The following is a 14,077-nucleotide window of genomic DNA, read 5'->3' as shown; positions in this document are numbered from 1 at the left end:
TTTTGGAAAAAGGAATACAAGCTGGATGTTAAGGTAATGATAATTTAGACTAAGTGTTCAGGAGACTGACAATACCTGATGACAATGACAGGAGTCCTGCTGAGACATTAGGATGTCCTAATATGGAGTCCTGCTGAAACATTAGGATGTCCTAATATGGAGTCCTGCTGAGACATTAGGATGTCCTAATATGGAGTCCTACTGAGACATTAGGATGTCCTAATATGGAGTCCTGCTGAAACATTAGGATGTCCTAATATGGAGTCCTGCTGAAGAATTAGGATTGCCTAATTTGGACACCGTATTTATAAAAGCAATAAAGAAACACCGTTGGACTCAAATTTTGCTAGCTAGCTGACTCTTCTCTGAGACTGAACGACACAAAACCCAACAGCTTTTTGCCACTCATATGAATGAACGAGTGTGACTGTTGCTTAAGTTTTCTGACACAATAAAGCTAATGCTAAAACTTATTTTGAATACAATATGTTATTCTCTTCTGAAAAGAGAGAGAGAAAAAGAGTGCAATGCAAATATATAAGTAATACCTTTTTGTTGTAGTTTAATTAAGTTACTATAAACAGTAGCTACATCATTTTGATAATATCACTTTCTCCCTCTATTTCTCTCCTCTTCCGGAAAACAATAAACTTGGCCCAACATCTCAGAATGATTTTTATTTTGCTTATGCCTTAACTGAATGAGCTGAATCTCTAACCTCTGATTTGCTGATTGTTTGATTTAATTATTTTAATTGGCTTATGCATTGATTGGCGTGACTATATGCAAATTTCCTGAATGGCCTTGATTGGCTTGTCTTCTACTGTCCTGTCCTCCCAGTATCTCTCCCTGTCTCTCTTACTATCTTTCTTTCTTTCTTTCTTTCTTTCTTTCTTTCTTTCTTTCTTTCTTTCCTTCTTTCTTTCTTCCTCCTCCTCTTCTCTCTATTTTCATCCCTCCATCTCTCTGATCCTGTGCATGTTTGTCTGACCAGGTGACAGCTGTGGGCAGGAGGGGGTTAATGGCGCAGAGGGAGGTGAGAAGCTAAAGAGAACTGCCCTGGACAGAGAATCCCTAGCCCTAGATACAGTCTTTTAGCGCAACTCTGTTTGAGATTCAGAGTTTCAATGGCAGCCATTTTGCCACCGGGAGTTCCAAGATAATAGGATTCCATTCTCAGATGGAATGTCATTGTTATGGAACGTTTTGGTGTCAAAATGGATGACAGACAGTTGGCCACGGTACTGTGTACTGTACCTGTGGCTCAGGAGATACTAGATAATCCAGTGGCCACTGTTTGAATGAAACATCCCAACTGCTCATTTAAACCTTGTCATGGCACAGAAAGGAGACACTGAATTTTTATTTACTCAACGTGTCCACCATTTGTTCATAATGTCACAGATGGAAGCTCCTTGTTGCCCCACGTGATTGGGATTCCATTGGGCTTGACTCAGTTGATCATTGACACTTGATGACAGACATGTTGACCAGTGTTGAGTTCCCAGTAGCTCTTGTCCAGGGTGGCTAGCAATAGCAAGCCACACGTAACGCCCTGGACCAGAGCTAAGTTTCGAGCTACATCTCTCTTACTCTGTCAGAAAATGGTTAGGAGCTTAATGTTCCCATGGTTAGGAGCTTAATGTTCCCATGGTTAGGAGCTTAATGTTCCCATGGTTAGGAGCTTAATGTTCCCATGGTTAGGAGCTTAATGTTCCCATGGTTAGGAGCTTAATGTTCCCATGGTTAGGAGCTTAATGTTCCCATGGTTAGGAGCTTAATGTTCCCATGGTTAGGAGCTTAATGTTCCCATGGTTAGGAGCTTTCAGTGGCAGTTAGCAGTGCACTACTTTACTCCTTCTGCTCCAATCAGAGTTGCTGGTGCATGCGTTAAGCTTTGCCTCTGCTAAGTGCTTAACCAATAAGGAGGGGGGACTACGATGGGGGGTAGCCAATCAGACCTTATGACATTATTGAAATAATACCAAAGAAAAGACATTCAGTTACTTACTAAATGTGAATCACTTTTAACAGGCCACAACTATTTACATTGGTTTAATCAATGACTTACTACTTTTAATCAACACACTGACATTATATCCTCATCATAATCTAACAGAATCATTATCACATAAATGCATATCCATAAACAAACATGAAGTCTTAACGAATAACAATAATGTGTTACAGTGATGACCAATATTGATGTGTAAGCTAGACTGTACTATAATCTTCCAGTGGTATTGTACCAGTTTTACTGAGACATAGAGGGCTTTACTCCAGTCCTGTGTGTGTGTGTTAACCGTGATCTGACTGACTGTTACTAGGGCTAACGCTACCATGTCGTCTACCTGGTGAGGATGGAAACCCCGGCTTCCCCGGAATACCTGGAAGACTAGGTAACATACAGACTTCATCACTATTGGCAACACTTCCTGTTTTGTAATTTGACAATTTTTTACACAAAGGTTGGCAATGTCTCTGTGTTTGTGTGTGTGTGTGTGTGTGTGTGTGTGTGTGTGTGTGTGTGTGTGTGTAGGTCCCAAGGGCGAGCCAGGTTTCCCAGGTGGTCCCGGTCGGCCCGGTTTTGACGGAGGGAAGGGAGAGAGAGGAGACCCAGGTTACGGGGGCCAGCCTGGGCCACAAGGTAAAAACACAGCTATTGTTGCCCATCCTCTTTGACAATATCACCATTCACCGCTCTTTTCCTTTCCAACATGATCATCTACTGACCATCTACTGACCCTCTACTGACCATCTTCTAACCATCTACTGACCATCTTCTAACCATCAACTAACCATCTACTGACCCTCTACTGACCATCAACTGACCGTCCACTGACCATCCACTGACCACTGATATCTATGGTCCATTGTTGATATTGATAGTATATGACTTCTGGTTAGACTGGCTCCTGTAATTGCTGCCAATTATTGACAATAAATATTTGCTGAATGAAACTGACTGAACTTTTTTATGACCCACTGAGTCTTTTGATTTCTGCCAACAACGAATGGCCTTCAATGTCTGCTAAATGGCATAAATAATAGTGAAAGTAAAGATGTATGGAACTGAACCAGCTCTATCCTCATCCTACCTCCCAGGTTTCCCTGGCCCCAGAGGAGATGCGGGGGGCCCAGGTATTCCAGGCGAGGGTCGTCCAGGGGCCCCAGGGAAGAACGGGCTCCCGGGGCGGCCGGGGGAGAAGGGCCGGCCAGGGGAGGTGCTGGGGTCCTCAACAGGGCTCCCTGGACCACCTGGGTTCCCAGGAGGACCAGGAGACAAGGGAGAGCCAGGAGCATCAGGACTTCCCGGAGGATCAGGTGGGTCTCAGCATGATAACTACCTAATCATCTAATGAATATCCCTTCAGGAATCAATAAAATATCTATGTAGACAGCCATCTATCTATCTGTCTGTCTGTGTCATGTTTAAAGGTAAGACCCAGATGCAGACAACGTCGAATTAAAGACAGTTTAATATTCCAACAGGGGCAGGCAATAGACAGGTCAAGGCAGGCAGGGGTCAGTAAACCAGAGGTGGGGCAAAGGTACAGGACGGCAGGCAGGCTCAGGGGCAGTCAGAGTGGGCTCAGAGTCAAGACAGGCAAGGGTCAAAACCAGGAGGGCGAGAAAAAGAGAGACTGGGGAAAAGCAGGAGCTGAGACAAAAAACGCTGGTTGACTTGACAAACAAGACGAAGTGCCACAGACAGACAGAGAACACAGGTAGAAATACCCAGGGGATAATGGGGAAGATGGGCGACATCTGGAGGGGGGTGGAAACAATCACAAAGACAGGTGAAACAGATCAGGGTGTGTCTGTCTGTCTGTCTGTCTGTCAAAACGCTTTAAACTACCTACAACTTCTAAGGTTTAGTGAAGCCTTCATAAAGCCTTTAAAATGCCCACATAGATGCTTCACATATTATTTAGTGGGGATGTTTCTATGTGGCTCTGTCTATCTGTGCTGTATGTTCCTGTGGGCCCTGCTGTATCTTACCCTGTGTCCCGTATTATCCCAGGTTTTGATGGTCGGTCGGGCATTCCCGGAGCTAAGGGTGTGCGCGGTACGGATGGCTACCCCGGAACTCTAGGTCTTCCCGGACTTCCTGGAGACAGAGGCAATGGATTTCCCGGTCCTGCTGGACCATCCGGAAGCAAAGGATTACCCGGATCTCCAGGTGAGAGTCGGAACTCAGAACGCTGACTAATTGAAACCCACTAGGAATTTGGTTCAGAATTTAGGGAATGTTTGGGAATGTTGTCATTAATTCATTGAATCCATTTATTCCAGCTCCCAGATATCTCGTACTTGTTGTTTTCCCTTTTAGCCCAGAGAGAACACACAGAGACTCTCTCCTCCTTTTAGCCCACAGAGAGAACACACAGAGACTCTCTCCTCCTTTTAGCCCACAGAGAGAACACACAGAGACTCTCTCCTCCTTTTAGCCCACAGAGAGAACACACAGACTCTCTCCTCCTTTTAGCCCACAGAGGAAACACACAGAAACTCTCTCCTCCTTTTAGCCCACAGAGAGAACACACAGACTCTCTCCTCCTTTTAGCCACCAGAGAAAACACACAGAGACTCTCTCCTCCTTTTAGCCCAGAGAGAGAACACACAGAGACTCTCTCCTCCTTCATGCCTGTGTTGATTGTGAATGCTCCCCACCAATCCTCTCCTTTATTAGATATGTTCTCTATATTTCCTGTCCTTCAGTTCGTTTGCGTGTAAATCCACTGGTTGCCTGTTTGTGATCTCCATCACCAAAAGCATCTCTTCTCACCCTCTTTCTCTCTTCACCATCATCTCCATCCATCCTATCATCCCTCCATCCCTCTCTTTTTGGTGTTGGGTCTCTCCCTAGGCTGTCAAGGTGAGCTACTCCCTTCCCTTCATGCCTCCATCCCTCACTCCATCTCAGACCAGTTCTCCATCTCAGAACAACCCCACTCGCCCTCTCTGCCCATCTCACCACCTCTCAATGCTCCTTTGGAATTCCCCATTTTAGAACAACCTGCTTCTAGAACTAGCGGCTGATCTAAACCCAGAGCATTTGAGTCCAAAGAAAGATATGGATTTTTGTTTTGTTTTAAACCCTAACTAAACTTAACTAAAGCAGGTGTGTGTGTCGCTGTAACATTGATAAGCTTGTGTGAACCCTTGACCCCATCTTAGCTATCCAACCCACTCACCTCAAACTTCAAGCCTAGAAGCCTGTTCTAGAAACTTCTAGAAGACAGCAACCATAGAAGCATGTTCTAGAAACTTCTAGAAGACAGCAACCATAGAAGCATGTTATAGAAACTTCTAGAAGACAGCAACCATAGAAGGCTTTCTAGAGTGTATTTGTTATGTGTTTGAGCTATCTAATTTTACTCTGGAATTGCACTTGAGTGTACAGTATATTTTATCATAAACATTGGCATGATTATTTTTCATCCCTTGATAAGATATTTTACTGGTTACATTCAAATATGTTAACCAGAGGCAATACTTTATACCCATGTGCCTATTCTACCTTTTAATGTATTAATTCAGAAACCTGAACCCTTATGTGCAATTGCTTCTTAGACTACGACAGGAAAGAATGTAAGTGGACATGCCTTTCATTTGTCAGCTCATACTGTATGTTTCATTCTGAATTGTCAAAATCCTTTTAATTGTCATTTTGATACTGCATATTACAATAGTACTGCTCATGGACAGCAAGGTAAGTTGTGTTTCTGACAGTACAATAAAGGTAAGTTGTGTTTCTGACAGCATGGGTAAATTATATACAATGTTATATTAATGTAATGTTTCTATATTTGTATTTATCAGCATTTCTCCCTCCCTTTTTGAATTTCATTGAATGTACTCCTTTGATTCCCAGAGGAAAGTGTTATGCCTGACTGTGTCCTCTCGATCCCCACCCAGGCTACCCCGGTTTAAAAGGAGCCAGAGGTGACGCGGGCTTCCCAGGCCCAACCGGGAGGAAGGGGCAACCAGGGCAACCAGGAGGGGATGGATCATCAGGACTCAGGGGCCTTCCGGGACCACCGGGCCCCGGGGGAAGAAACGGCATCCCTGGGGGACCAGGAAGGAAGGGTAAGGGGGGGATACTTATTATCAATTAAAGATCCATAGCTAACTTCCTATAGCCTTAATAGCCGTACATTCTCTATTATAGCCATACGTGAGGTAGGGGAAAAATCGTCAACACACATCTACAGCTAGTTACAGTAACTTCCTGGTCAGGGTAAATGACTGTCTATTCAGTGTACTACTTTTGATCAGATGGGACTTTCTAGAGATAAGCAGGACCTGTACACACTATTCCTCCATCTTTATTTGGCAAAAACAGTTAACTACGCTTTGATTCAAAAGTAGATCTTCGTCAGATCCACTATAGGCATTTTTAAACATCTTTGTTTTCCCGCTCACAGGCGAGAGCGGTTACCCTGGACTGGCAGGTTTCCCCGGAATGCCAGGTAACCCTGGAAGACCCGGTGGACCAGGAGGTAAAGGAGCTCCGGGGTTCTCAGGAAAAGACGGCCTGCCCGGTGTCTTCGGAGCGCCAGGACCTAAAGGTACAGGATTGGGAATGACAGAATCAACGGAATGATGGGAAGAGAGTGGATAGGGTGTAGATGATCATTCTGGTCTGATGTAATGAATAGTCTGACAGTCCATCATTCTGGTCTGAATAGTCTGACAGTCCATCATTCTGGTCTGATGTAATGAATAGTCTGACAGTTCATCATTCTGGTCTGAATAGTCTGACAGTTCATCATTCTGGTCTGATGTAATGAATAGTCTGACAGTTCATCATTCTGGTCTGATGTAATGAATAGTCTGACAGTTCATCATTCTGGTCTGAATAGTCTGACAGTTCATCATTCTGGTCTGATGTAATGAATAGTCTGACAGTTCATCATTCTGGTCTGAATAGTCTAACAGTCCATCATTCTGGTCTGATGTAATGAATAGTCTAACAGGTCATCATTCTGGTCTGAATAGTCTGACAGTCCATCATTCTGGTCTGATGTAGATAGTCTAACAGTTCATCATTCTGGTCTGATTTATAGTCTAACAGTTCATCATTCTGGTCTGATGTAATGAATAGTCTGACAGTCCATCATTCTGGTCTGAATAGTCTAACAGGTCATCATTCTGGTCTGATGTAATGAATAGTCTAACAGTTCATCATTCTGGTCTGATGTAATGAATAGTCTAACAGTTCATCATTCTGGTCTGATGTAATGAATAGTCTAACAGTCCATCATTCTGGTCTGAATAGTCTAACAGGTCATCATTCTGGTCTGATGTAATGAATAGTCTAACAGGTCATCATTCTGGTCTGAATAGTCTGACAGTCCATCATTCTGGTCTGATGTAATGAATAGTCTGACAGTTCATCATTCTGGTCTGATGTAATGAATAGTCTAACAGTCCATCATTCTGGTCTGAATAGTCTAACAGGCCATCATTCTGGTCTGATGTAATGAATAGTCTGACAGTTCATCATTCTGGTCAGAATAGTCTGACAGTCCATCATTCTGGTCTGAATAGTCTGACAGTCCATCATTCTGGTCTGATGTAATGAATAGTCTGACAGTTCATCATTCTGGTCTGATGTAATGAATAGTCTGACAGTTCATCATTCTGGTCTGAATAGTCTGACAGTCCATCATTCTGGTCTGAATAGTCTAACAGTTCATCATTCTGGTCTGATGTAATGAATAGTCTGACAGTCCATCATTCTGGTCTGATGTAATGAATAGTCTAACAGTTCATCATTCTGGTCTGAATAGTCTGACAGTTCATCATTCTGGTCTGATGTAATGAATAGTCTAACAGGTCATCATTCTGGTCTGAATAGTCTGACAGTCCATCATTCTGGTCTGATGTAATGAATAGTCTGACAGTTCATCATTCTGGTCTGAATAGTCTGACAGTTCATCATTCTGGTCTGATGTAATGAATAGTCTAACAGTCCATCATTCTGGTCTGAATAGTCTAACAGGTCATCATTCTGGTCTGAATAGTCTGACAGTTCATCATTCTGGTCTGATGTAATGAATAGTCTGACAGTTCATCATTCTGGTCTGATGTAATGAATAGTCTGACAGTTCATCATTCTGGTCTGATGTAATGAATAGTCTGACAGTCCATCATTCTGGTCTGAATAGTCTAACAGTTCATCATTCTGGTCTGATTTAATGAATAGTCTAACAGTTCATCATTCTGGTCTGATGTAATGAATAGTCTAACAGGTCATCATTCTGGTCTGAATAGTCTGACAGTCCATCATTCTGGTCTGATTTAATGAATAGTCTAACAGTTCATCATTCTGGTCTGAATAGTCTGACAGTCCATCATTCTGGTCTGATGTAATGAATAGTCTAACAGTCCATCATTCTGGTCTGATGTAATGAATAGTCTAACAGGTCATCATTCTGGTCTGAATAGTCTGACAGTCCATCATTCTGGTCTGATGTAATGAATAGTCTGACAGTCCATCATTCTGGTCTGAATAGTCTGACAGTCCATCATTCTGGTCTGATGTAATGAATAGTCTGACAGGTCATCATTCTGGTCTGAATAGTCTGACAGTTCATCATTCTGGTCTGATGTAATGAATAGTCTGACAGTTCATCATTCTGGTCTGAATAGTCTAACAGTCCATCATTCTGGTCTGATGTAATGAATAGTCTGACAGTTCATCATTCTGGTCTGAATAGTCTGACAGTCCATCATTCTGGTCTGAATAGTCTAACAGTCCATCATTCTGGTCTGATGTAATGAATAGTCTAACAGTTCATCATTCTGGTCTGAATAGTCTAACAGTTCATCATTCTGGTCTGATGTAATGAATAGTCTAACAGTTCATCATTCTGGTCTGATGTAATGAATAGTCTAACAGGTCATCATTCTGGTCTGAATAGTCTGACAGTCCATCATTCTGGTCTGATGTAATGAATAGTCTAACAGTTCATCATTCTGGTCTGAATAGTCTGACAGTCCATCATTCTGGTCTGAATAGTCTGACAGTTCATCATTCTGGTCTGATGTAATGAATAGTCTGACAGTTCATCATTCTGGTCTGAATAGTCTGACAGTTCATCATTCTGGTCTGATGTAATGAATAGTCTGACAGTTCATCATTCTGGTCTGAATAGTCTAACAGTTCATCATTCTGGTCTGATGTAATGAATAGTCTGACAGTTCATCATTCTGGTCTGATGTAATGAATAGTCTGACAGTTCATCATTCTGGTCTGAATAGTCTGACAGTTCATCATTCTGGTCTGATGTAATGAATAGTCTAACAGTTCATCATTCTGGTCTGAATAGTCTAACAGTTCATCATTCTGGTCTGATGTAATGAATAGTCTAACAGTTCATCATTCTGGTCTGAATAGTCTAACAGTTCATCATTCTGGTCTGAATAGTCTAACAGTTCATCATTCTGGTCTGAATAGTCTAACAGTTCATCATTCTGGTCTGATGTAATGAATAGTCTAACAGTTCATCATTCTGGTCTGAATAGTCTAACAGTTCATCATTCTGGTCTGATGTAATGAATAGTCTAACAGTTCATCATTCTGGTCTGAATAGTCTAACAGTCCATCATTCTGGTCTGATGTAATGAATAGTCTAACAGTCCATCATTCTGGTCTGAATAGTCTAACAGTTCATCATTCTGGTCTGATGTAATGAATAGTCTGACAGTTCATCATTCTGGTCTGATGTAATGAATAGTCTGACAGTTCATCATTCTGGTCTGATGTAATGAATAGTCTAACAGTCCATCATTCTGGTCTGAATAGTCTAACAGTTCATCATTCTGGTCTGATGTAATGAATAGTCTGACAGTTCATCATTCTGGTCTGATGTAATGAATAGTCTAACAGTTCATCATGCTGGTCTGAATAGTCTAACAGTTCATCATTCTGGTCTGAATAGTCTGACAGTTCATCATTCTGGTCTGATGTAATGAATAGTCTAACAGTTCATCATTCTGGTCTGATGTAATGAATAGTCTGACAGTTCATCATTCTGGTCTGAATAGTCTGACAGTTCATCATTCTGGTCTGATGTAATGAATAGTCTAACAGTTCATCATTCTGGTCTGATGTAATGAATAGTCTGACAGTTCATCATTCTGGTCTGAATAGTCTGACAGTCCATCATTCTGGTCTGATGTAATGAATAGTCTGACAGTTCATCATTCTGGTCTGATGTAATGAATAGTCTGACAGTTCATCATTCTGGTCTGAATAGTCTGACAGTCCATCATTCTGGTCTGATGTAATGAATAGTCTAACAGTTCATCATTCTGGTCTGAATAGTCTAACAGTCCATCATTCTGGTCTGATGTAATGAATAGTCTAACAGTTCATCATTCTGGTCTGATGTAATGAATAGTCTAACAGTTCATCATTCTGGTCTGAATAGTCTAACAGTTCATCATTCTGGTCTGAATAGTCTGACAGTCCATCATTCTGGTCTGAATAGTCTGACAGTTCATCATTCTGGTCTGATGTAATGAATAGTCTAACAGGTCATCATTCTGGTCTGATTTAATGAATAGTCTAACAGGTCATCATTCTGGTCTGAATAGTCTAACAGTTCATCATTCTGGTCTGAATAGTCTGACAGTCCATCATTCTGGTCTGATGTAATGAATAGTCTGACAGTCCATCATTCTGGTCTGAATAGTCTGACAGTTCATCATTCTGGTCTGATGTAATGAATAGTCTAACAGGTCATCATTCTGGTCAGAATAGTCTGACAGTTCATCATTCTGGTCTGAATAGTCTGACAGTCCATCATTCTGGTCTGAATAGTCTGACAGTTCATCATTCTGGTCTGAATAGTCTGACAGTTCATCATTCTGGTCTGAATAGTCTGACAGTCCATCATTCTGGTCTGAATAGTCTGACAGTTCATCATTCTGGTCTGATGTAATGAATAGTCTGACAGTTCATCATTCTGGTCTGATGTAATGAATAGTCTAACAGTTCATCATTCTGGTCTGATGTAATGAATAGTCTGACAGTTCATCATTCTGGTCTGATGTAATGAATAGTCTGACAGTTCATCATTCTGGTCTGATTTAATGAATAGTCTAACAGTCCATCATTCTGGTCTGAATAGTCTGACAGTTCATCATTCTGGTCTGAATAGTCTGACAGTTCATCATTCTGGTCTGAATAGTCTGACAGTCCATCATTCTGGTCTGATGTAATGAATAGTCTGACAGTTCATCATTCTGGTCTGAATAGTCTGACAGTTCATCATTCTGGTCTGAATAGTCTAACAGGTCATCATTCTGGTCTGAATAGTCTAACAGTCCATCATTCTGGTCTGAATAGTCTAACAGTTCATCATTCTGGTCTGAATAGTCTGACAGTCCATCATTCTGGTCTGATGTAATGAATAGTCTGACAGTTCATCATTCTGGTCTGATATAGTCTAACAGTCCATCATTCTGGTCTGATGTAATGAATAGTCTAACAGTCCATCATTCTGGTCTGAATAGTCTAACAGTTCATCATTCTGGTCTGATGTAATGAATAGTCTGACAGTTCATCATTCTGGTCTGATGTAATGAATAGTCTAACAGTCCATCATTCTGGTCTGAATAGTCTAACAGTCCATCATTCTGGTCTGATGTAATGAATAGTCTGACAGTCCATCATTCTGGTCTGATGTAATGAATAGTCTGACAGTCCATCATTCTGGTCTGATGTAATGAATAGTCTGACAGTTCATCATTCTGGTCTGAATAGTCTAACAGTTCATCATTCTGGTCTGATGTAATGAATAGTCTGACAGTCCATCATTCTGGTCTGATTAATAGTCTAACAGTTCATCATTCTGGTCTGATTATAGTCTAACAGTCCATCATTCTGGTCTGAATAGTCTAACAGTTCATCATTCTGGTCTGATGTAATGAATAGTCTGACAGTCCATCATTCTGGTCTGATGTAATGAATAGTCTGACAGTTCATCATTCTGGTCTGACATGATGAAAAGTCTTACAGTGCATTTGTTTTGGTTTAGTTTCATGTTTTTGTATTGATTTGGGCTTAGTTAAACCCTAAGGCGTAGAGACACTAACTGTATGAGGTACAGATATAATCTGAATGACGTGGCTTCTCTGTCTTTGCGTGCGTGTGTGTGTGCACATGCGTGTGTGTGTGATCCAGGTGACGAAGGTTACCGTGGTCTCCCTGGCCCACCCGCTCTGCCCCCCAGAGTAGATTACCTGGAGAAGGGACAGAGGGGCGATAACGGTGCCAACGGACTACCCGGTTTCCCTGGACCTAGAGGTAGGTGGTAGGCTACAAATCTAAATCGTTAGCCATTTTGTGCCAAATGTATGTCATCAACAAGCTCCTAAAGCAGGCGTTTCTGTCAAATCTGTGTCACCAACAAGCTCCTACAGTTGCCATTTTGTACTAAATGCTCTTCACCAACAAGCTCCTACATCTGCCATTTTGTACCTCCCTGTCCCAAGGTGACAAGGGTTTCCCAGGCCAGCCTGGTCGTCAGGGTTTGCCCGGACTGCCTGGTTATGCTGACAGGGCTAAAGGAGAACCAGGACTTCCCGGTCTCCCTGGACGCCCAGCCGGTCCAGGCTACCCAGGCCCTAAAGGATCTCCCGGTATCATCGGCTTCCCTGGCATGCCTGGACCAAGGGTAGGCACATACAACACCATAGAAAGAGTTGAACAGTGACACTGTGGGCAGTAAACAGAAGTGGCAGTTGATGTTAAACTGAGTTTGACATATTTAGAAGTAACAGTTGATGTTAAACTGAGTTTGACATATTTAGAAGTACTGTAGCAGTTGATGTTATACTGAGTTTGATATATTTAGAAGTACTGTAGCAGTTGATGTTATACTGAGTTTGACATATTTAGAAGTACTGTAGCAGTTGATGTTATACTGAGTTTGACATATTTAGAAGTAACAGTTGATGTTAAACTGAGTTTGATATATTTAGAAGTACTGTAACAGTTGATGTTAAACTGAGTTTGACATATTTAGAAGTACTGTAACAGTTGATGTTATGCTGAGTTTGACATATTTAGAAGTACTGTAACAGTTGATGTTATGCTGAGTTTGACATATTTAGAAGTACTGTAACAGTTGATGTTAAACTGAGTTTGACATATTTAGAAGTAACAGTTGATGTTATACTGAGTTTGACATATTTAGAAGTACTGTAGCAGTTGATGTTATACTGAGTTTGACATATTTAGAAGTACTGTAACAGTTGATGTTAAACTGAGTTTGACATATTTAGAAGTACTGTAACAGTTGATGTTAAACTGAGTTTGACATATTTAGAAGTAACAGTTGATGTTAAATATGTCAAACTCAGTTTAGAAGTACTGTAACAGTTGATGTTATACTGAGTTTGATATATTTAGAAGTACTGTAGCAGTTGATGTTATACTGAGTTTGACATATTTAGAAGTACTGTAACAGTTGGTGTTATACTGAGTTTGATATATTTAGAAGTACTGTAACAGTTGATGTTATACTGAGTTTGATATATTTAGAAGTACTGTAGCAGTTGATGTTATACTGAGTTTGACATATTTAGAAGTACTGTAGCAGTTGATGTTATACTGAGTTTGACATATTTAGAAGTAACAGTTGATGTTAAACTGAGTTTGATATATTTAGAAGTACTGTAACAGTTGATGTTAAACTGAGTTTGACATATTTAGAAGTACTGTAACAGTTGATGTTAAACTGAGTTTGACATATTTAGAAGTACTGTAACAGTTGATGTTATGCTGAGTTTGACATATTTAGAAGTACTGTAACAGTTGATGTTAAACTGAGTTTGACATATTTAGAAGTAACAGTTGATGTTAAACTGAGTTTGATATATTTAGAAGTACTGTAACAGTTGATGTTAAACTGAGTTTGACATATTTAGAAGTACTGTAACAGTTGATGTTATACTGAGTTTGACATATTTAGAAGTACTGTAGCAGTTGATGTTATACTGAGTTTGACATATTTAGAAGTACTGTAGCAGTTGATGTTATACTGAGTTTGACATA

At 40.9% G+C, this 14,077-nt stretch overlaps 1 protein-coding gene across 3 annotated transcripts in view; it reads left to right on the top strand.

Annotated features, from left to right (window-relative positions):
- LOC106577876 (collagen alpha-6(IV) chain) overlaps positions 1-14,077 on the top strand; it is a 232,608-nt gene that overhangs the window by 200,410 nt on the left and 18,121 nt on the right. The window contains exons 24-33 of one of the 3 annotated variants that reach the window (XM_014156294.2): positions 995-1,036; positions 2,328-2,399; positions 2,540-2,647; positions 3,106-3,324; positions 4,025-4,183; positions 4,871-4,879; positions 5,923-6,093; positions 6,432-6,575; positions 12,203-12,325; positions 12,514-12,695. In XM_014156294.2, the coding sequence (XP_014011769.2) occupies positions 995-1,036; positions 2,328-2,399; positions 2,540-2,647; positions 3,106-3,324; positions 4,025-4,183; positions 4,871-4,879; positions 5,923-6,093; positions 6,432-6,575; positions 12,203-12,325; positions 12,514-12,695 (1,229 nt within the window). The remainder of the gene's footprint in view (positions 1-994; positions 1,037-2,327; positions 2,400-2,539; positions 2,648-3,105; positions 3,325-4,024; positions 4,184-4,870; positions 4,880-5,922; positions 6,094-6,431; positions 6,576-12,202; positions 12,326-12,513; positions 12,696-14,077) is intronic. The other 2 variants (XM_014156296.2, XM_014156295.2) reach the window with 2 other exon arrangements.

This window comes from Salmo salar, chromosome ssa18 (assembly GCF_905237065.1).
Source record: "Salmo salar chromosome ssa18, Ssal_v3.1, whole genome shotgun sequence".
Lineage (NCBI taxonomy): Eukaryota > Metazoa > Chordata > Actinopteri > Salmoniformes > Salmonidae > Salmo > Salmo salar.
This window is presented reverse-complemented; position numbering and strand designations above follow the sequence as displayed.